This window comes from Eublepharis macularius, chromosome 8 (genome assembly GCF_028583425.1).
Source record: "Eublepharis macularius isolate TG4126 chromosome 8, MPM_Emac_v1.0, whole genome shotgun sequence".
Lineage (NCBI taxonomy): Eukaryota > Metazoa > Chordata > Lepidosauria > Squamata > Eublepharidae > Eublepharis > Eublepharis macularius.
In genome coordinates, this window is record NC_072797.1 from 23,062,043 (window position 1) to 23,084,026 (window position 21,984).

At 41.5% G+C, this 21,984-nt stretch overlaps 1 protein-coding gene across 2 annotated transcripts in view; it reads right to left on the bottom strand.

Annotated features, from left to right (window-relative positions):
- The window catches only part of RANBP3L (RAN binding protein 3 like), a 64,768-nt gene extending 43,880 nt beyond the window's left edge, over positions 1-20,888 (bottom strand). For both annotated transcript variants that reach the window (XM_054987249.1, XM_054987248.1), the window contains exons 1-2: positions 20,358-20,888; positions 114-172 (exon numbers count right to left, since the gene is read on the bottom strand). In XM_054987249.1, the coding sequence (XP_054843224.1) occupies positions 114-172; positions 20,358-20,487 (189 nt within the window). In that variant the 5' untranslated portion in view covers positions 20,488-20,888. The remainder of the gene's footprint in view (positions 1-113; positions 173-20,357) is intronic.
- Positions 20,889-21,984: the final 1,096 nt, after the last annotated feature.

Genomic DNA, 21,984 nt, shown 5'->3' on the forward strand with positions numbered 1-21,984 from the left:
GAACACTTTCAGTAATTTCAGAGAAGATTTTGGTTCTTGTGGAAGAATTTTATAACTCTAATTTTTAAATTGCTTTATGATTGGAGCCACAAGAGGAAGTTTGGGTGCCATACCTTGCAAGGTCGGTCTTTCGTCCTGAATACAAAAACGGGCTGTGCAATCAATGATTTGTCTAGGGGGGAAAAAAAGACTTGATATTAAAATGTGTGAGATTGCAGACGTTTCAAGAAGAAAAATAATGAAGACCTTTCCCCACACTCATTCTTTTGGAATTTCTGCATCATCCTGTACTGAAGAGACATTTTTTATCCTTTCAGACAAAACTATCTTTGCATGCATAATCCATAACCACAATCTGTATCGGGAATATAGAACTGTGCCCTTCCCACATCATACCTACCCTTCTCTAAGCCCCTGTTTGAATAAAGATGTTCAGTTCCTGAGCCCCAGCAAATGAAAACTAATATACATTACTTAATGGAGCAAGTATCAGCCGTCACTGAAGTTTACAGTGTCTGTATGCAGATTAGAGTGTAATGTATGCAGTGAAAGGCCCATATCGCTGAAGACCATTTCCTCTCATATTTATTTATTTATATTTATTTACTCCATTATACCTGCCTTTCTTCTGAACAGGGACCCAAAGTGGCTTTCATCGTTCTCCTCTCCTCCATTTGACCCTTACAACAACTTTGTGAGGTAGGTTAAGCTGAGAGTATGAGATAGGAATGCCAGACCCCTGCTGAGGGCAGAGGATCCCCATCCCCCACACCCTGCCTCTGCTTACCTGGCCAGCAGGGGGAAGCACGCCTTCTGTGTGTGTTCCCCTGTGGCACTGCAAGCTCCCATGCACTGCTGCCACCTGGATCGGGCCCATTTTGGCTCAAATCGAGGCTGCTGCAGAGCACGGGACTGCTCCTGCCCTCCGCATGAGGCCCAAAACGCGCCTGTTTTGGCCCAAATCGGGCTCATTTTGGGCCTGTTTTGGCATGGATCAGGCCTGTTTTGAGCCACTGAAGAGCAGGGGAGCATTCCTGCACTCCACAGCGGCCTGAAACACGCCCATTTTTGCCTGGATCGGGCCCATTTTGGGCCACTGTGGAGCGCAGGAGCACTCCTGCGCTCCACAGCGGCTCAAAACGGGCCCAATCCACACCAAAATGGGCCCAAAATGAGCTCGATCTGGGCCAAAAAGGGCACGTTTTGGACCCCTGCAGAGTGTGGGTGCATGCCAATGGGCTGCATGATGACGTCACTTCCCAGAAGTGATGTCATCATGCTTACGCACCCCCCACCAAAACAGGTAAGTGCCAGGTCCCCATTCCCCCGCCAGGAGGTTGAGGGGGCCTGGCATCCCTAGTATGAGACTAGCCCAAGGTCACCGAGAAGGCTTTCATGGCAGAGGAGGGATGCAAACCTGGTGTCCCAGATCATCGTCCAGTACTCTAACCACTATAGAGTCTTCAGACTGTTACCTGCTGACTGCTTTCCCACTCAGGGTGGCCCACCTGGTATTGACCAGAGCTCATGCCTTTTCCATGTGTCCTCTCCTACTCACAAATCAACAGAAAGGTCTAGATGTTTCTCTGAAACTCCGAGAGGCCGTGGCTCAGTGATAGAGCTTCTACTTGACATACAGAAGGTCCTAGGTTCAATCCCTGCCCTGGCATCTCCAGGTCAGGAGGCAGGTGATGTGAAAAACCTCTTCCTGAGAACCTGGAGAGCCTCTGCCAGTCTGACTCTACAATATTGACCTTGACAGACCAATGGTTTGACTGCGTATAAGGCAGCCTCATGTGTGTACCACAAAGCTCTTAATGGAAATGAACACGTGATTAAAATGCAGCAGTGGTCCAGTTGTCTATTCCATACAGCCTTTCTAAACAAACTGCTGTTTGTATATGTAACTCTATTTAAAGAGAAGAAATAATCAAGTATTTCTCCTGAGTCCTTAATGATTATAACCCAGTGCAATTGCATAGAGGCAGAAGTGTATTTGTCGAGGTGGTTATTTGTAATTCAACCACATGTTTTAAAACTGCAGATAGAGTTGAATATAACCCACAAAGGCATAAATTGTATAGCCTTCCCACAAGGCTTGTGTAATTTATATGAGGCATCCCTCAAGAGCAACACATTAAAATATTCATTGATTTACCGCACGTTCAAGTAAGAAACTTTAGAGAGTGGAATATTGATCTTGGCTTACCTACTAGACCCGTTTATGTTAGAATGTTCTAAATGGCATAATCAGTTACTAAATACAGAGTGGGCCCGTCGTCCATAGGTTTTTAAATATTCATAATATATATTTTCATCTTCTATTTAACCTCTCTCTTTCTCCCTTGCTGTGTATGAACAAGTGTATATATTTACCAAAGTGCTTGAAAAAGTGCTAAGCAATCAAATACTTGCATTGCCCATGCTAGACTATTTTCAGTTCAGTTCTCATAAAAACAGCTGCAAAAATGTGCAGCTGATTATTATTTATAGCAGTTATATGTAGAAAGATGCCTGTAATTAGTGAACAAACTCCTCTGCCTGTATACATATCCCAATGAGACCCTCCTTCCTTCCAATTTCTAACTGCTTCTAGTGGGGCCATCAGAGGGAGGGCAGAAAGCAGCCAAAAGTCCATTCATTTGGATCCCGTTCAACTAGGAATCTCCTTCCTAAGGAACATTTGTAGTAAATTTTAATTGCCCTTGGCACAGGTTTTTAATTTCCATGAGCCAATTTTGGCTGAAAAGCAGGACAGAAATATAATGAATAAATGTTTTGGACAGGTAGGGTTGCTGGCCAAAATCCAGCAACCCCTGGGAGATTGATAGGGCAGGACTTATATAAACAGTGTCCTGGAAAGATACAACACCAGTTCCAGGCTGGTGACATAACTGGAAGTGATGTCACTGTGTCTTAGGGGACACTAGCATTCCCACAAAACTCTATGGTAAAAAGTATAGAGTATCTCATGATGTTACAGCCTGCCCATTTTCCCACCACCATCCTATCAAGCAGCAGTCAGTACAGGGGCTGAAGGCCAACCTGGCATGCCTAAGTAACAGGGGTCTCCTACAGATAACTTGTTAGCTACTGATAACTCGTCCACTGTGGCAGAGTAGCTTGTGCATCCCCCAGAAGACACAGGATTTGTTTTACCCAGTAGGAGGCAGAATTGGCATCCTATTCTTAATGATAAAGTATGAAATCAGTGAGATTCCCATAACAGAGCAGCCTTCTTAGCCACTTCTCATATTGCAATAAGAAATTATGCACATTTTTACATATTGAAAAGTATGCACATTTTCATTCAATCTTTTCTGTTTGAAGGAGTTTCCTGTGTTTGAAAAATATGTGATTTAAAAAAAAATCCCTTGAGAGTTGTAGCCAATCCTGGCTGCTGAGGATGATTTCACTCCAATAGCCTTCAGAATTTACTTTCCAAAGTTTCCCAATTTCCCGTCTTGAAATGGTTGCATCCTGCAGATGTGTTCCTACCATGCCTTTACAAGCAATAGATTTTTCTGTTCTCTTCCACTACTCCCTTCCCTTTTTAACGCACACTGAGGAATGCTGTGCAACAAAAATGCAGTTTCATTACCTGTGATATTCATGAATACCACACAGTTACAGTCTCTCACAAGGGGATCAAGCAGAAGATGGGATGTTCCACTTTGGACACGTTCTTCCTGGTGCTGTACTGGCTTTTACTGGCTTACTTTCACCCCTTGTTGGTTCTAATAAAGACATCATTCTAATACGGCTGGCAAACCCACTTTCTGTCAATGTGCTCTGTTGTGTCAATGTGCTCTAATGCTAGTGTGCTTTACATTATAGGTTTTCATAATATTTTCAGTGGTGTGAAACATGGGTTGGCTCAGTCTTCATTTCATCTGCCCAGAATGTGTACTAGTAGCAAAATCAAGGCATGCAGAATGGCGCTTTGTACCTGACAGTATGCCCTTTTTATACACCAAGATTATATCTTTGTTGAAAGATGTAACATATGAAACAGTTCCCAGTCCTGATACATAATTGATCTAATCGGGGTACCAAAAAGAATGTCTTGCATCACATACACTAAACCATTTCAGACATTATGTCTGGAGGTATCCAAACACATGTCCTGGAAGTGCCTGTTAGCCACAGGCTGCTTCCACACACGTTGGATAATCCACTTTCAATACTATTTAGTGAACATTTGGAACTGCTTTTCCATGTGTGGAACAAAAAATCCACTTCCAAAGGATTGCTAAAGTGCATTGAAAGTGCATTATTCAACGTGTGTGGAAATGGCTTGTCTTCCTTATACATGCAGTCACCCCATGTGGTCTGAAATGGATGCCTGACATAGAGTGATTCCACACACGTTGGATAAGGCACTTCCAATCCTCTTTCTAGATCATTTGGAATGGATTTTTTTTTTGTGTGGAACAAAAAATCCACCTCAAATGATTGATGAAGTGCATTGAAAGTGCATTATCCAACTTGTGCGGAATCAGCCATATTTTCTGCTTTGTAACTGGTCCTGAAGCAGGAAATACATGCAGTGCCTATTTCAGATGAAATGGTATTCATGCATATTAGGAGGATTACAGGTAACACAAATACTCCTAGTTTGTGTGGTTGGTTAATTCCTAGTATGCACAATCATAACACCTGAAAAGCTCTTAGTATTTTTACCAAATGTCTACTAAGCAACCAATTCCCATTCTGTCCCCACCTTCCAGTGATAAAAAAGCCGCTGAGATTGGAGTGGAGGGATAAGAAAGCTCATCCATTACTCTTCCCACCAACATAGATATAAATACACATATCTGCCAGAGCTTGATATAATTAACTGAATCCACTGAGATTTTGTAGCCTTAGAGAACCACAAGAGATTTTAGGTCCTCCCTTGTGAAACCTTATATTAAACTTTTTGAACTTGTGAGTACTGCTAGTTTAATTTTCTTGATAGCAAGACTTTGACATTCCAATATCCAAGCCACAATCCATCACCTCTACCTCAGCTGAAAGAAAATCTTTGTTTCTTAACAGCCATAAACAGCTCATGATATATATAGTGAACTAGTTCTGATGCAATTCCAACTCAGCAGAGGGCAGCAACACCCTTCTAGTTTGCTTCAGTCTTATTTCTCCCCCATCTTCTTTATGTTTAAGATGCAGGTGGGCAGCCGTGTTGGTCTGCAGTAGAAGATCAAGGTTTGGGTCCAGTAGCACCTTAAATCTAGTTGGTCTTTAAGGTGGTACATGACCCTAATAATATTTAAGACTGTGACTTTCAAATAATAATAATAATAATATGTTTATTGCTTTTCCGGCCGAAGCCATAAGCCATACAAACACCAACAAAATATGAACTGTACACTTGAACATACCCAATTCACACAGACATAACTCGTCATTATCACTTTAAACTATCTAAACTCCTGAAGATTTTGTTTCTTTATCACCGTGGCTAAAAAGGAAGCCACTATAGCAGAGGTTTGATTGTCATGACTTTCCATATTTAGTGATTTCCCTGCATCAGAATCCCCTTTATTTACTTATGTAAGAGTTAATTATTAATAAACAAAACACATCAGCACAACTTACACCTCTGTTAAAACAAATAGAACAAAAACACAGAAGCATAAAAATCAACGAGAATGTCAATGAGACCATTAAAAGCTGCAATGAAAAAGAAGCAGAAATGGCACACAAAAGTCACAACACTACCTGGAAAGCCAGCAGAGGGAAATACTTCAATTTAAAACCAGCAAGAAAAGTCAGAAAAGCAAGAAATAAGTCAGGGAAAGTAGCTTAACAAATGTTTGGGGAAATAAAGGTATATTTCACAATGCGTAAAAGATGACAGAATTGGCGCCAGATTATTTTTCTGAATGAAAACAAATTTGACATCTTTTTCTAGAAGGGTGGCCACTTGGCCAGGTGAAAAATGTCCTTTTCCTTTTCCAGAGACTTAATGTGTGGAAATGGGTTAAGCTACATGGCCTGAAGGTAGGTAAATATCACCACCTACTTTTTACCACTTCAGACTGATATTGAAAGGACAGCTAGAGGGACACGTTCAAAAACTGCAGCTATTTCCTAAGGATTTTGAATGGAGGACGCAGGCGTTGTTTCCCCCTTTCCTTCCTTCCATTTCCTTTAAGGCTGACATTCGAACACCTGGCTCACCCATCGTATTGTGGAAAACCTCAACACTTTTTAAAGCCTTATAATAAATGTTTAAAATTTTATACACTTCAAAATAAGTTGCATTAAGAAAAAAAAAATTAAAAGAAGAGAAGAAAGGAGAAGCATTTTGCCCTTTCACTGCTGTCAGCTATTATGAATTACTGTTTACTGAAGCGGGAAAGCCATTGGAAGCTGGCAAGAGTCACAGATATCCTATGCCAGAACTTGGAGGGGTGGGGGAGAGATGTTGCAATCGAGAAGAATCCAAATGGGGAGGAACTGAGGGAGGGTTTCTGACTGGCTGGATGGCTGACTGGCAGACGAATCAGGAGACTGGGATATCACAGCATATGAAAAGCAGTAAGACTTATTCTATTACTGGAAAATAATAATAAAAGTCATATTTTAGTTAACAGAATCCTAGACTTGCAACTTTTAAAGGGTACCCAAACAGAGTGGAAAAGTCTTATCTAAAACTACAAAGAATAATATTCCTGAGGCATTTCATGTATCGAGCTATGTCAACTATTATCCAGAGACAAACTTAGGTCTGAGTCACAGCAGGGTAGGGATTATTATGGCTCATGCCATAAAACTCACTGTGTGATTTTGGGCCAGTCACTGTCAGCCTATCCTACCTCACTAGGTTGCTGTGAGAAAAAGAGAACCCTGGGTTCCTTAGAATAACTTTTCAGAGTGGAAGTGTGCATGGGAAGGAAGATCACAGGGGCTGGTTAACCATGTATATCTGTTCCTGCAGTTTTTACGCCATGGAGCGAATTGATTGGGTGTGGGGGGACAAGATTTAGACAGCAGAAACAGAGTAAAAGGAAAAAGTTAAAAATTCCCTCCCCCCAATGCCACTTTCTGGATCTTCAAAGCAGCCTTGTGGAGCGGGCCGTTCATTTAAAGAAATGAAAAATCAACCATGTAAGATCTTGATCACAAATGCCCCTGGTTCTGTATAAGGAACTAGAACTATACATCACAGGAAAAACTGAGAGTGAAGGGATTGTCTGAACTGCAAGATGTTTCAAGGGAACAAAAAATGTGACTAAACTCTCTATAGCAGCAGTTCCTAAAGATGTATTGTCCTAAAGTTCCTAAAGAACTTTACCTCAGCAGTGGCTCCATTTCAGATGGTGCATAACTGTTGATGTGGCCTTTCTAAAGCATGCTCTGAAACTCTGTGGGAATTCAGTACAGATTTGTCACCTGTTGCTAGTCAATGTCTGTATGGTTCAAAAAAAAGGTGGTTCAAACCTGACTACCTTGGTCAGCCTTTCACTGAAAAAATATTCTCTGTTTTGTAAAATGAACATCTGGGCTGTGGTAAAGAGTGGTGAAATAATCATTCCAATGTTATCACACCTCTTGACCTACAGCAGTGGTTGTAAACTGAGGTAAATTTCCTTCAGTACATATATGATATTTTTAACAAGGTGGAAATGAGGAATTTTTTTTCTAGCATAGACATATTTTGTTACAAGATAGGAATAAGTTGGTTTTTTTTAATGTGACACATCACAGTATACAACGAACGAATGGCAGACCTGTTGGTCATTTTAAGACATTTGTAGTTTTTGTTCCAGCATCTATAGACAGAGTGATGTTCTTCCAGGAAAATATGTTTCCAGTCCCATGCTGGCCAAAACAGTGGGAACCCTCCCAATGCTGCTGATTCTCCCCAGAAAATTATTGCTATTTTGCCTTTATTGTTTGGACCCTGGATGAAGGAAAATCTATTAAATCTGTCTTGAGGGGTATTTTCAGGAAAGAAATCAGAAAAGAAATGGAGGCTTTAACACACAGTTTTAGTCTATCCTTTCTATCCCCCTTATTTCTCCTTTAGCACTATGGTGAAATATGCGGCTGAGAACCCTGTGTTTCCCTCAGATGTCTAGCTGCATTATGACTCCAAAATGTAGTGTGAGTGAAGGATATTCTCCAGACACAATTCCTTAGGCTTCCCTTCGCTCTCAGACCCAACACTGGACATGAAATGGGAAATCTGTGACTGGAATTTTATCTTTTTTTTTTTTGGTTCTTTGTACTTTGCCTCCGTGGCCTTCAAATTTGATCAGCATAGCAATGATGGGGGAAGAGGTATTTAATTTTTTACTGCTGTGCCCTTTCTTCTCTCTAAACCATTCCCCATCCAGATGCAATTAGCCCTATAAAGGGGGAGTATATAAATTGTAAAGATCTGTGGGGTCTGCATCTATCTTTCCATACGTATGTGGGAAACCCAACTAATAACATTGTTATTTATGGAGCAATTTCGACTGGTCAAGTTTGTCCCAGGAAAGGATGAATTACTCCTTCCTCAGCTTATCATGTTTACGGCATCCTGTTTTAAAGGTTTAAAAGTTAATAACTGGGAGATGCAGTCTACTGTACTGACCCTGATATGCATAGCACATGCACAGGCATCATGGCTGGGTGATGTTCTCTTAAGATTAACAGATGCTTTTGGTAAATGTGTGAGTTGTTGACCTAGAATTGTGCCAATGAGGTTTTTGCATCTGCTTTGCAATTTTTTTTTTGTAGATCAAAGATGTTCCAGTAATCTTAAATCTGGGTGAAAATGTTATTCTGGAAAGCGAAAACCACAAGCACATTGAGGGAAATTTGAAGAAGAGGATCTACAGCCACGTAGTGAAAGACAAGGAAATGGTTCAATGCAACAAGAAAGCATCACTATGATTCTTCTAATAATGCTCGCTTAAAACGTCGTAATGTGATGTCCCCCCCATGGGTCAGTAATGACTTGGTGCTTGCACAGGGGACTACCTTTACTTTTTACCTATTTGGGACAGAATTGATGTTGCCAGTTGGCTTTAAGGAAAAGGGAGGGAGAGCATGGGGTAGCACCTCACCTGCCTTTCCTCTGGTGAAAAAAAGGAGGGGACCCCTTTGATCACACAAAGGAGATATGCTAGAGAACATGGGACCTACAGTGATAAAAGTCACAGAAGAATTAGTACAGTTTCTGTACTATGCATCTGACGAAGAGAACTTGATTCTCGAAAGCTTATGCTACAATAAAATTGGTTAGTCTTAAAGGTGCTACTGGACTCTTTTTAATTTTGCTACTACAGACTAACACGGCTAACTCCTCTAGAAGAATTAAGTAAATCTGAGTGAAATAGCTGGCTGGATCTATCGCATAGTCTGTTCTTTCAGCAATAGCAGGGGTTAACAGGTACAGTAGCTCAGAAACATGCTCTCTTAGAAAGGCAGCCCAGATTAAATTCCGTTCTGAAACCTCTGAGGACATCTAGTGAATAGAGGCAGAGGAAAGGGGTGGGATTTGATGCAGCGGGCCCCTCCTTCTCCTAAGCAGCAGTGGGACACATGCTGTGACAGGCTGCTTTAGCAGTAACTGGATAAGACCGGGTTGCTCCAGCTCGGACCAGCTCCACCATTGGTTGGAGAGGTTACTGGAAAAGGCATTGCAGAAGCTTGCCAAATGGACTGCTTCTGGCCGTTGGAACTGACATAACCTATCGTTCACTGCCAAGAGAAGACCATGCAATGAATCTGCCCTCCTCGTTAAAAAGGCCTGAAGAGAAGACTAGGACTCTGTGTTTCCCTTTCCTTTCTGCGAATCCCATAAATGTCTGAGGCTGCAATACCATTTTCCTGTGGCGTTATTTAAGAAAACGAAACAAGCCTGTTCTTTTCAGACTGTCTTTATGTATAAAAGTTTATCCCCAACTTTTTTTCCCTTAAAAGGAGGGGATATGGGGATATAACCTCAAAGTGGAGCTTTCTGCCCAAAGAGGCTCAGTATTTTTTATTTATGTTTGAAGGGCAGGAGGACCGTGTATTTTCAACATGGTCGTTTGCGGGGGTTGGCAGTTTTTAAGATATTAACTTTATGTTCATTCTATTTTTTTTATTAAGTGTGAGTTGCCATGCAGGCTTCTTTGTTGCTAAAAGAAAAGATGGATAGGTAGATGGAATGATCAAGTAAACAGAGAGACAGATGTTTGGTGATACCCAGAAAGGACTCCAGAGTATTCTTCCACCTGCTTTCTAGAAAGGAAGTCATCTTTTTCTGTTATGATAACCTGGTACACCTAGCAAGGTATCAGACCTTATTCTGCTAATATTTATATAAACACAGTTCAGGAGAACAGGGGTGCCAACTTCTTTTTAATGAGATATTGGAAGCCGTGGTCCTACTCCCCCACCCTCTTATTAGCTCATCCACCTGGAGGAATGGGTGTTGCTTAAAATGGCCTCTGTTTGACAAGGGGTTCTTGTGTGTATTGTTTACAGTTATTTAATGCATGGAGAGGTGGGCACGAACCAAAATATTAGCCAAAGTTTGTCACAAATTGGGCCTTTTTTTGGTTCGCGAACCAGCGGTTCATTGGAGGGCATTTCTGACAAACCATGATGAACCACTATGATTTGGGGGCTGGTTTGTTTGGTTCATTTTTTGGTTCATCACTGCAGACAGTCTGGTGCCAATCAATCAGTTTCCTAGACAATGGGGGATGGGATTTCTGCAGACCTTCTGCTGCCCCGAAGTGACATATTCATGAACCAAACGAACCAGTTCACGAACCGGGCAATTTCATGCTGGTTTGTGAAATGCTACAAACCATGAACCGCAACAAACTGCTGTTTTCTTGGTTCATGTCCATCTCTAGCATGGACCTCAGCTATAACATTGTGACTCTGCTAAACACAGCCAGCAACTACTGCTACGTAGGTGGAGTGTAAAACTCACAGCATGGTAGCCCATGCAATTATTGGTAATTTTTCTTGACACTTTTGTTCTTACCGGAATATGTGTTCCAGGTATTAATAAGAACAGTATCAAAATTGATGCACAGTAAATATTTGTTGGGCCACAAACCTGTTTTAGTTTACAAAATCTTGGTATGCAGAACCTGGCATGGTGTAACTAAGGTAATGGAAAGGTGAAGGAAGGCTGGAAAGGATGTGAAGAATAATTACTGGGCACAGGAGCCTTGAAAGGGCTTGTAGTTCAATATTTCATTTGAGGAAACAAAATTCCAAAAGCAACCCTGACCAATAACCCCCTCCCCACACACACACACATACACACACAAATCCCCTGCTTATATACTTCTCTTCAGCTTGTTTGGAATAGTTCCCAACTCCGTTGTCAGTAACCTGGTAGAGTTGTCAATCAACTAGTAGCTGATGAACTGGCTCAAGAAGCATGTTTTTGCTAAATAGCCAGTCCGATGATCATCTGACAAGTTAGTACATTCTAGATTCTGCTTGCTTTCATCCCTATCTCTACTTTGATTACATTTAGCTCCTATGGGCCAAGCTAGACATGATGGCATCTTCATAGCTGCCATGAGGATGCCACCATCATTTTAAAGTCATTTAAAGATGCGGCAAGGGCTCAATCCTGATTAGGCCTGCAGCATGGCAAGAGGAGGCACTCTTGTTCCCCTGCTATACCATCTGAAATGCCAAAATGGTTGACACCCCCCCCACACACACACAGCTGTTTCAGCACTTGAAAAGGTGCAGTAGGAACGAGAACACTGTGCTGTGGGCCCAATCAGGATAGGCCCGCAAAGCATTTTTAATTGACTTTAAAATGGTGGCTGCATCCTTGTGGCAGCCACAATGATGCCATCACATCTAGTATGGCCCTATTTTGGCTCCGTTCTGGGTCTCTTGACCCAACAGATTCTTCCAAGCTCTATCCCTGACCTACCAAATTTTGCCCAAACTCTACCTGCCCTAGCAAGCAAAACAGCATTTGACTGACAATCCTATAGCCTCTTGATTTATTCACAGATTACATTGAAGCTTGACATTTAAAAGGACAGGCAAAAGATCCCTCCATGTTTATTCAAGCCAAACTTTCTCTCAGCTTTACAACTGCAATGACAGACACACATATCAACAAAATGAATACCAGTACATGCTTTAGTCATACTGCGCACCCCTTTTTTCAGAAGTGCCACAAATACTTTTTTCATTTCAATTTTCGTTGACCACATTATTAAAAATCACAAAATAGATGGGCAAATAACTTTTTGACAGCACAGGCACAAGCCAACCAGCGCTGTTCGCAGCCGGCTTTCACTGTGAGCCTACAGAGCTGTCATTTTCAAAGCTGGAGAGGAAAGATATATTTTGGAGTAAATATAGTGTGAACATGCTTCCATATCAGCGGCATTGATTCCAAAATGTACATCCATACTTAAATAAATCACACTGAATTCAGTAGTACTGAGTACAAGTGTTAAGTATGACTTCCTTAGGGCAAAACGAACGCTTAGCTTTTCCTTAGCCCTTTCCTGCTGGTGTAGGGTCTTCAGAAAAAAATAGCAACAACAGAGCATCAGATTGCTTTTTGTCAGTTCTTGGACATTCTTTTCAATTCAGGTTTCACCAGTAAATGGTAAGAATTTATGTGCTAAGAAGAACAGAACTTTTAAAAACCCCACATGCTTGAACATTGTATAGAGAAATATGTTACGCATAGTTCAGTGTAATCGTTTTTCTAATTAACTCTAACAAGGAATGGAAGTAAATTAGATCAAAATTTTGGTTTTAGCATACAATCTAAATCTGAAATATTCCCACATATCAATCATAACCAGAGTCTCTTTTGTCGCATTTTCCTTGTAGAGAAGACTTTAGAAACCTTTGATTTTTTTACTATATTTAAATAGTTATTTAGAGGCCGCAATGCAGTGGGTAGTAGTGGTGGTTTGTGTAATGAGATATGTCTAGCCTGTTCTTCCAACACTTATGTTGCTGCCAAGAATCACTAAAGCCTTAGAGCTAAAAGCAGGATTTGTCTAAACCTGTCGGAAGACAATGGCTTTTATTTTAGAGATGACAATTAAAGTATTGCTGCGTGTGTTAGTATTACTTCTCAGCCAAGTGTGACTATGCTGTGGATTATATCATATATACCAGGGCTTTTTTTCTGGGAAAAGAGGTGGTGGAACTCAGTGGGTTGCCCTCAGAGAAAATGGTCACATGGCTGGTGGTCCCGCCCCCGATCTCCAGACAGAGCCTCTGTCTGGAGATCAGGGGGCGGGGCCAACAGCCATGTGACCATTTTCAAGAGGTTCCGTAACTCCGTTCCCCTGCGTTCCCCCTGAAAAAAAGCCCTGATATATACTAAAAGGACATGTAGGGTTGACAAAAATTTTGAAAAAAAGAGAATGGGAGAACTTTCAGAAAATAATGTAACTGACCTGTAAAGTGCAGTGAACTGAGTTATCCTAAAACAAAGGACATTTACCATGTCCTGAAAATTGGTGGTACCTTAGAATCAATATGCTGACTGAACGATGTTTCTCTTGATAGCACGCTCTTCCTTTCTGATCTAGAGCTTAAAATCTTACTCTTTAAACACATAGAACCTAACTCTGAAAATGAAATCAACAGCTCCAGAGGCGTTCTGAAATATTTAACACTTTGCAGTGAAAGCCTATGCAGAGTTACTCTAATCTAAGCCGAACTGGTTTAAGTTGGAGCAGCACTTCATAGGATTGTGCTGTGAGCTGAGAACTATTATGTCCTGTGTCGTTACAGGTTTGGCACTCCTGAGGCCTCAAGCACAAGCATTCAGAAACTTCAGTTGCACTGAATTCTGCAGCCAGGGTGTTGTCTACAGTGAGCTGCAGAGATCATATCGCTCCAGTCTTGGCCCATCTATACTGGTTCCCAATTTGTTTGGGGGCACAATTCAAGGTGCTGGTGTTGACCTTCAAAGCCCAAAGGGACCAACTTACCTGAAAGACTCCTGTTTTATGAACCTCTCCTGACTACCGCAGTTATGTTCAGAAGCCCTTTGAGTGCCCCTGCCCTTTGAAATTAGATGGGTGACAAACTGGGACAGGGCCTTCTTGGTCATGGCACCAAAACTCTGGAACTTTCTCCCTAAGGAGATTCAGCTGTCCCGTTGTGTTGCTATCTTCCACCAGTAGGTGAAGAATTTTTTGCTTTGTTTGGCATTCCCTCAGTGCCCAATGTTTCAATTGTTTTAAATGTTTTAAGTGTTGTTTTTATGTCTTCATGCATTTTTTTAGCTCTGGCTAAAAACTCTTCTGGTGGGGAATTATTTGCATACCTTCAGAGCTGTATGTGGTATATTCTGAGCACCACAGGACCCTGGACCTAACTTGTTAAAAATATATATTGTGTAGCTTGGCTCTCAATCCTCTAGTGCTGTCCCCCCACCCCAAGTCTTGTAGGGACTGAGCTTCAGTTTATTGGTCTTCAGCCAGTATCATAAGTCTAGAAAAAAAATGTAGTATTATGTTATTGGCTTCAGACATCACCAAGCAATATCAAAATCTGGGTGAGCCAAAGACTGCTTCAGCCAAAATCCCCCTCTCTGAATAAGCCTGAAATTCACATGCATAAAAGTAACTTAGTTTGAGCCCTGTGGCACAGAGTGGTAAGCTGCAGTACTGTAGCCCAAGCTCTGCTCATGACCTGAGTTCGATCCTGGCGGAGGCCAGGTTCAAATAGCTGGCTCAAGGTTGACTCAGCCTTCCAACCTTCCGAGGTGGGTAAAATAAGTACCCAGTTTCCTGGGGGTAAAGCGTAGATGACTGAGGAAGGCAATGGCAAACCACCCCGTAAAAAGTCTGCCAAGAAAACATTGTGATGCGACATCCCCCCATGGGTCAGTAATGACTCGGTGCTTGCACAGGGGACTTTACCTTTACCTTTAAAAGTAACTTTGGCTAATTCAAAGCCCTTTAGCTGCCCCTCTTATGTTTTATTAGCACTTTCAACCTTCTAACTGGTTAAAATTCACAACTAACTTTAAAAGGTTAGATTTAGTTGTTTACAGTGTCATCCTAAGTATAGTTAACCTCAGTTAAGTCAATTGAAGTTAAATGGGCTTAGGGTGTATTTTTGATTTAGGATTGTAACTGGAAAACTATAATGCTAAACTTGCCTCCAAAATGATATAAAGGAACTGAAAGGTGTTTTAGCTTTTCCACTTCCAAGTTATTGAAGTGAACATTGTGGAGGCTGTTTCAAATCCACCATGGTTTTGACGTGTCTGCTTTTATGCTTACACATTAAATATTCTTATGATAACTACTTTCCTTGTAATATTTCAAATCTTTTACAACAATCTACATTTTTACAATATTTTATCACTTTTATGCCCCAAATATCATAATTTATGCAAGTGATTAACTTTTTACGCTCTTTGGATCACACAATTCGCAATACTGTCACAATTCCTAATCACATATGCTCAAAAATAGCTAGGGCAACATGCACTTGGCACTATTAAAGGAATGGTTGCATTTATAGAACTGGCAAAATTTCAAAGAGGTGGAAAAGTTTGCTGTGCCTATCTACTATTTGAGTAAAGAAAACAGTGGGTTTCACAATGCCTTCATAAATCTCCTGGGGAAAGTATTTTTTATTGTTCATAATTGCAAATTGCTTTTGAACAGCATTGACAAACTGTAGGGAGGGAAGGTGAAAAGCTGGCATACAGTATCAACTTATCTAAAATACAGATGCCACTGGTTTTTGATATGCCTACCAGTAAGCAGGATATGTATCGGGGCTTTTCCATTTTCTTATATGCAGGTCTGAATTTTTCTAGTACATTTTTATCCCTCCCTTTCTTTAAGTAGGACAAATATTTCTCCCTTCCCTGTTTTTATCCTCACAACAACCCTGTGAGGTAGATTAGGCTAAGGGAGAGTGACTGGTCCAAGGTTACCCACTGAACTTCCATGGCAGAGTGGGGTTTTGGACTTAAATCTTCCAGAGTATGCTAACTGCTACACTACCTGTCTCTGTATGGCTGCAACCCTAAGGACACACTCCTGAGCAAGCCCCATTTAATGGGGCTTACTTCTGAGTAGACCTGTTTAGGATTGCTCCGTATGAGTACTAAAGTTCCCATGTGACCACTCACCATGCAGATTGGGGCCTGAATGAGAGTTGCCAGCCCCCCTACCTTGGAACCAGGGGGATGGGGGGTACTGGGTGGGCAAAGAGTGGTAGGTCTCCTTGCCTGCAGAGGGATCAGGCACTCCACAGGGTTTGCAGTGATGTCACTGCCAGTTCAAACCTGGAAGCCACAGGCTCTCAGTGGGACTGATTCTTTATGACTTGTGAAAATGCTAAATTTGGGGCCAATTCCTAAAGACCCCATTGCTTCCAGTTTGAACTGGCGATGACAGCATCAGAAGCCCTGCAAAGTGCTTGCATGCCACTTCACCACATTCTCCAGCCAGCCTCCCCATACTTCCCCACACTGGCCAGAGGAGTGGTGACAAGGGGTTGCAGCTGGCAGTAGACTGGCAAGTGGGGGTGAGGAATCTCTGCTCTGGGGGTGGCTGGCAACCCTAGCCTGAGCAGATAAGCTCAGTTTCTTACCTTCCAGACAGCATTCACACATGCACTTGTTAATGTTCATGGGATATACTGATTTTACTGTGATAATGGGGAAAAGTTTCAGTCCATTTCAGCACTAGGCTCCTGTTCAGTTCTAAAAGCTCCTGTTTCTATCAGATGCTTTGCCTATAGCAGGGGAGGGGAGAGGAATGGCTCAGGCAAATATAAACCACACCAGTTATACAAACAATCATAAAACCATAAAATTCAAAAAAAATTGAAGGACAGGTAACATAAGCAAAACCTCATAAAACAGAAAAGCCCAACAATCCATCTATTTATTTCATTCATCACAGGGCTGCTTAAACCGTGCAGCTTTACACAGGGAGCAATTCTAAGCTGGTCTACTTAGCCCATTTTATTCAGTCAGGTTTACTCCTAGGAAAGGCAAGAAGTTAAAGCAATCTTCTGAAAGTGAAAACTATTCCAGAAAACATGGAGTGCTATGGAGAAAGCCTGTAAACAGGCGGAGGCAATTCTCACAACTCCGAGAGATGGCACTGCCAACAGAGAGGAGTGGTTGTCACATATGTTGAAACGAGGAGAGATGGTCTTTCAAATATTCTGCCCCTGCCTCTGCCACAAGCCCTGAATCTTCAGTCTCCCATCTGCCTTCCAGGAGTACAAGCATAATTGTGTGCCCCCACCCCTGTGTCCAGGGCTTTTTTTCATCTGGAATGCAGTGGAACAGAGTTCCAGAACCTCTTGAAAATGGTCACATGGCTGATGGCCCCGCCCCCTGATCTCCAGACAGAGGGGAGTTTAGATTGCCCTCTGCGCTGCCGCGCGGCATGGAAAGCAATCTAAACTCCCCTCTGTCTGGAGATCAGGGGGTGGGGCCACCAGTCATGTGACCATTTTCTCTGAGGGCAACCCACTGAGTTCTACCACCTCTTTTCCCCCCAAAAAAGCCCTGCCTGTGTCCATCATCAGAAACTGAAAAGCAAATAAAAATGCTAGCAAAATGAATCTCAAGAAAGTTTTTTTCATGTCAGTGGGGATAGTTCATTATTTAAGGAAAGTGGAAATGCTGTACACAGGAATTGAATCTGTTCGGTGGCAGCACCTGCTAATTCTTCTAGTTGGAATACATCCCTGTCAATGATATTATCTGATCTCTCTCCTCACTACCCCTTTGCAAACATTAACAGTAGGTAGCATAACAGTCATTTCCAAAGAAATGTATGTTGTTCAGAAATGCAAGATTTTTCTTTTCGGGTATTTTTTCCCTCTTAAATAGTGGTTTTCTGATTTAATGACAATGAATGAAAATGTTCTCAAAAACCAGGAAAAGCCAAACTTTTTGGGAAACTAGTGTAACATGTTTAAACTTTAAACGTTCCTAGGCAGCATTGTTGTGTGTTTGGGGTGGTGGTGGTCAGAGTTGGTGGCAAAGGAGTTTGCAACAGAGCAAAGCATCTTCAATCTGAACATTTTACTGGCATGACAGACAACACTAATCATTCCTGTCTTTTCCTTCTGTACTTTTTTTTTTTTGTGGTAAAACAAAAACTCTTGCAGAAAAATTACCAGAGGTAGCATAAATTATGCAGGTGTATATATAAATTATAGAAGAACCAAAGACATACAGTGGAGACAGCAATGTTCTATTGGGAGGGGATTCAGCTATGAAGCTGATTGGGCGAATGCTAGTTACAGCCATCAAATGCTCATAAGAACATAAGAACATAAGCAAAGCCATGTTGGATCAGGCCAGTGGCCCATCCAGTCCAACATTCTGTCACACACAGTGGCTAGAAATCCAGTGCCATCTAAAGGACTGTCAGTGAGACCAGGACACCAGAAGCCCTCCCACTGCCTTCCTTCCAGCACCAAGACAACAGAGCACCACCTCCCCACAAAGAGAATACCATCTATCTCCTGTGGCTAATAGCCACTGATGGACCTCTGCTCCATATATTTGTCCAGTCCCCTCTTGAAGCTGGCAATGCTTGTAGCTGCCACCACCTCCTGTGGCAACGAATTCCATGTGTTTATCACCCTTTGTGTAAAGTAGTATTTTCTTCTATCTGTTCTAACCCGACTGCTCAATAATTTCATAGAGTGCCCACGAGTTCTTGTATTGTGAGAAAGGGAGAAAAACACATCTTTCTCTACCTTCTCTAACCCGTGCATTATCTTGTAAACCTTCTAACCCGTGCTCACCCGTGAATAATCCCATTGGACAAAATTAAGCTACTTTTAATGACACTGGTTTGAAGCAACTAATGAGAGACAGCAGTTAGATACTTACACTCTGCTTTTCTTACCAATGGGAGACAAAATGTCTTAAGACAACTTAGGGAGCTTTAGGCTGAGAGTGAGGGACTGGCCCACGATCCCCAAGTGAGTTTCCATGACAGAGTGGCGATTTAAACCTGGGCGTCCCAGATCCTAGTTTAACACCTGAACCACTATACCACACTGACTCTACTGAGTAAAAATCTTTTGGTCTGATCAGGCATTATAAGCATTAGTTGATATATAAGCAGGGTTTTTTTCTGGGAAAAGAGGTGGTGGAACTCTCAAGAGGAAAATGAGGAAGAAACACATGGGATTCTTTGAAATCATGTTATTTTCAAGCACTATTGCCGCGTATTTTCAAGAGGTGCTGGAACTCCATTCCCTCGCGTTCCCCCTGAAAAAAAGCCCTGTAATATAAGCATTACATATTAGAGTCTCTTGTATTTTAAAATACATTTTTTCTTATGATTTTTGGCTTTTTAATGGTGATGTTGCTTCCCTGGTAGAAAGGCAAAAATATATTTATATAAATAAATATATAAATAACAAAAGCAATCTCAAATCAAGATTTTTCAAAGATTTGTAAAGTAGCCAGGGCTCAATTCAGCCAAAATTGACCCCTTTTAAATCCTGTTGATAAATATGAGCTTAAATCTCTCCCATTACTTTAGATTAGACCTAATTAAGTTTACATCTGGATAGAGAGAAGGGGAAGAATTATGTCCATAGTAATGTATTTAATCAGAAAAATTCATTATTATACTATTTGCATTTTCCTTCTGCGAATTATAGAGCTTGCCATTCCTTACCATCCTCTCCCCCCCCCCCAAGGCCCACCACACACAGGAAAGTGCTGAGGGGGGGAGCAATTAAGGGCAGGCCTTGTTGAATGCTATGCAATCTCTGTATTATCCTGAGGAGTTAGCCATGTTAGTCTGTAGTAGCAAAATCAAAAAGAGTCCAGTAGCACCTTTAAGACTAACCAATTTTATTGTAGCATAAGCTTTCGAGAATCACAGTTCTCTTCGTCAGATGCATGGAGGGCAGAAAGAAACTGGTCAAATTTCTTTCTGCCCTCCATGCTTCTGACGAAGAGAACTGTGATTCTCGAAAGCTTATGCTACAATAAAATTGGTTAGTCTTAAAGGTGCTGCTGGACTCTTTTTGATTTTGTATTATCCTGAACGCAGCCAGAAGCAAAATGTTACTTGAACAGATTTGACATGTGGATAAGAGCAATATAAGCTCAGGATTCCTTTTGCAAATCAAAATATGATTTATGTGGAGCATCAGTAGCTACTATCTACTGTGCAACCCAGATTCAATGTTGCTTTTAGCTCCAGTGACAGATGGACATCTTGCCATTGCTGAAATTATTTTGGTGCCATATTCTGTAACATGGACCAGTGCCAATGGAGTTTTGCCTATGAAATTCTAATTTGTTCTAAAGTAATTGTTCTGAGAAAGCATAAGCCTTGACCTATCCAAAAACATCTTAATTCAATTTTTTTAAAAAAATCACTTACCATCGTAGTGCTTTCTGTTTTCTAAGCTGTGGAACAAGAACACATTCGTCCCGGGGTTGCTGGTGGCTTGGTTCATGGTCCATGTGTCACTGCAATCTTTTGATTTGGTGAAATGAAGTTTGCCCTTCATTGGATGCCGGCTGTTGAGTAAGAATCACTACCTGTACATGAAATCTCTATCTCTGTATTTGCTCTACCAGAAGGAATTTGCTGGTTTCCTCACCATCACAGTTCACAGAGTTTAGAAAAAAATATTTCTATATATCACACCACAAAGTTATTGTCTCTCGCTCTCTCTGAAAACTTTAAAACAACAATAACTGCTACAGTTTCCAAAACCAGCTGCTCAAATGCTGTTTTCCCCTCCTCTTTTTTCAGAAATACCAAAAAAAAATTTAAACAGAAGCCCAAAGCACTACTTGTGGTCGCAGCTCCACACAACAACTGGGGTTAAAAACAAAGTATCTCCAAGGTCCAAAAGCAACCCTCCCTCCCCCTGTTGCAGCTGAAAGAAAAGCAAGATTTCACGAAGCAAACTCTGCTCTTACTATTTCTGACAGCTCAGACTGGTGTACTTAAGAGAGGCAGGACTTTGGGAGGAGATATGTAAAGCCACAGATTTACATAAAAGGGGTGGGCCAATGGGAAATGCTTGGCTTGCTGTGCAGCGTGTTTATCCACAGCAAAGAGAACTGTGTCAGAAGTTTTCCTGTTTTCCTAGATCTGTTGGAAGAAAACACTTAATTGCAGAGGCTTACGCCAGTCTACTGAAACTACTAAGATAAAATTGTTAAAACCAATTGACAAAACCAATTGACAAATGAACATTTAATCAAAGCTAACCATGTGCATCTAAAGTTAGTGCAATGAACAGGAAGTACTACAGTACAGAGCTGTTTTTCTCTGTTGAAACTAGAGGTGGTGCTTCCACACAAGGGAGTTTCACTCTCCTTATCATGTTCCTGATGCGATATTTTCTCAATTTGCATTTATAACAGAGATTCCACATGGTGCGGTATAATCTGCTATAAGTCGTGTTTTCCCTTTCATACCAGGCATGCATTACCTTCACCTCTCCCTCTGTTGTTGTTTCTTCTCCATCACAAATCCCTCATCCAGCCTCTTTCAACCGTTTTGAAAAAAAAGTGGGTGTACGCATAATGCTGCAGAGGAATTGTGCAATGACACAAGCCTTTAAAAATAAAACCTTTGACGTGTTTACATAACACTGCTCAGGAATAAGGCAGAACTTAAAGCCTTCCACCCCACATCTTTGCCTGTCTATTATAGCACAACTCACACCCACCTCGCGTAAATAAATTCCCTTCTCCAGAATTTGCTGCATTTCAGTGCCAGGCAGGAGACTGTGGGTGATTTCCAGCCACCCCCTTTTGGAGAAAGGCGGACTATGAATGACATAAATAAATAATCACAGCACTATGAACCCTGAGCTGGATGATCTCGTCAGATCTCAGAAGTTAAGTAGGGTCGGCCTTGGTTAGAATTTGGATGGGAGACTTCCAAAGAAGACTACGGTTGCAAAGACAGTCAATGGCAAACCACCTCTGTTAGTCTCTTGCTATGAAAGCGGGAGTGGCATTTTAAAGACTAACCACATTTATTCCAG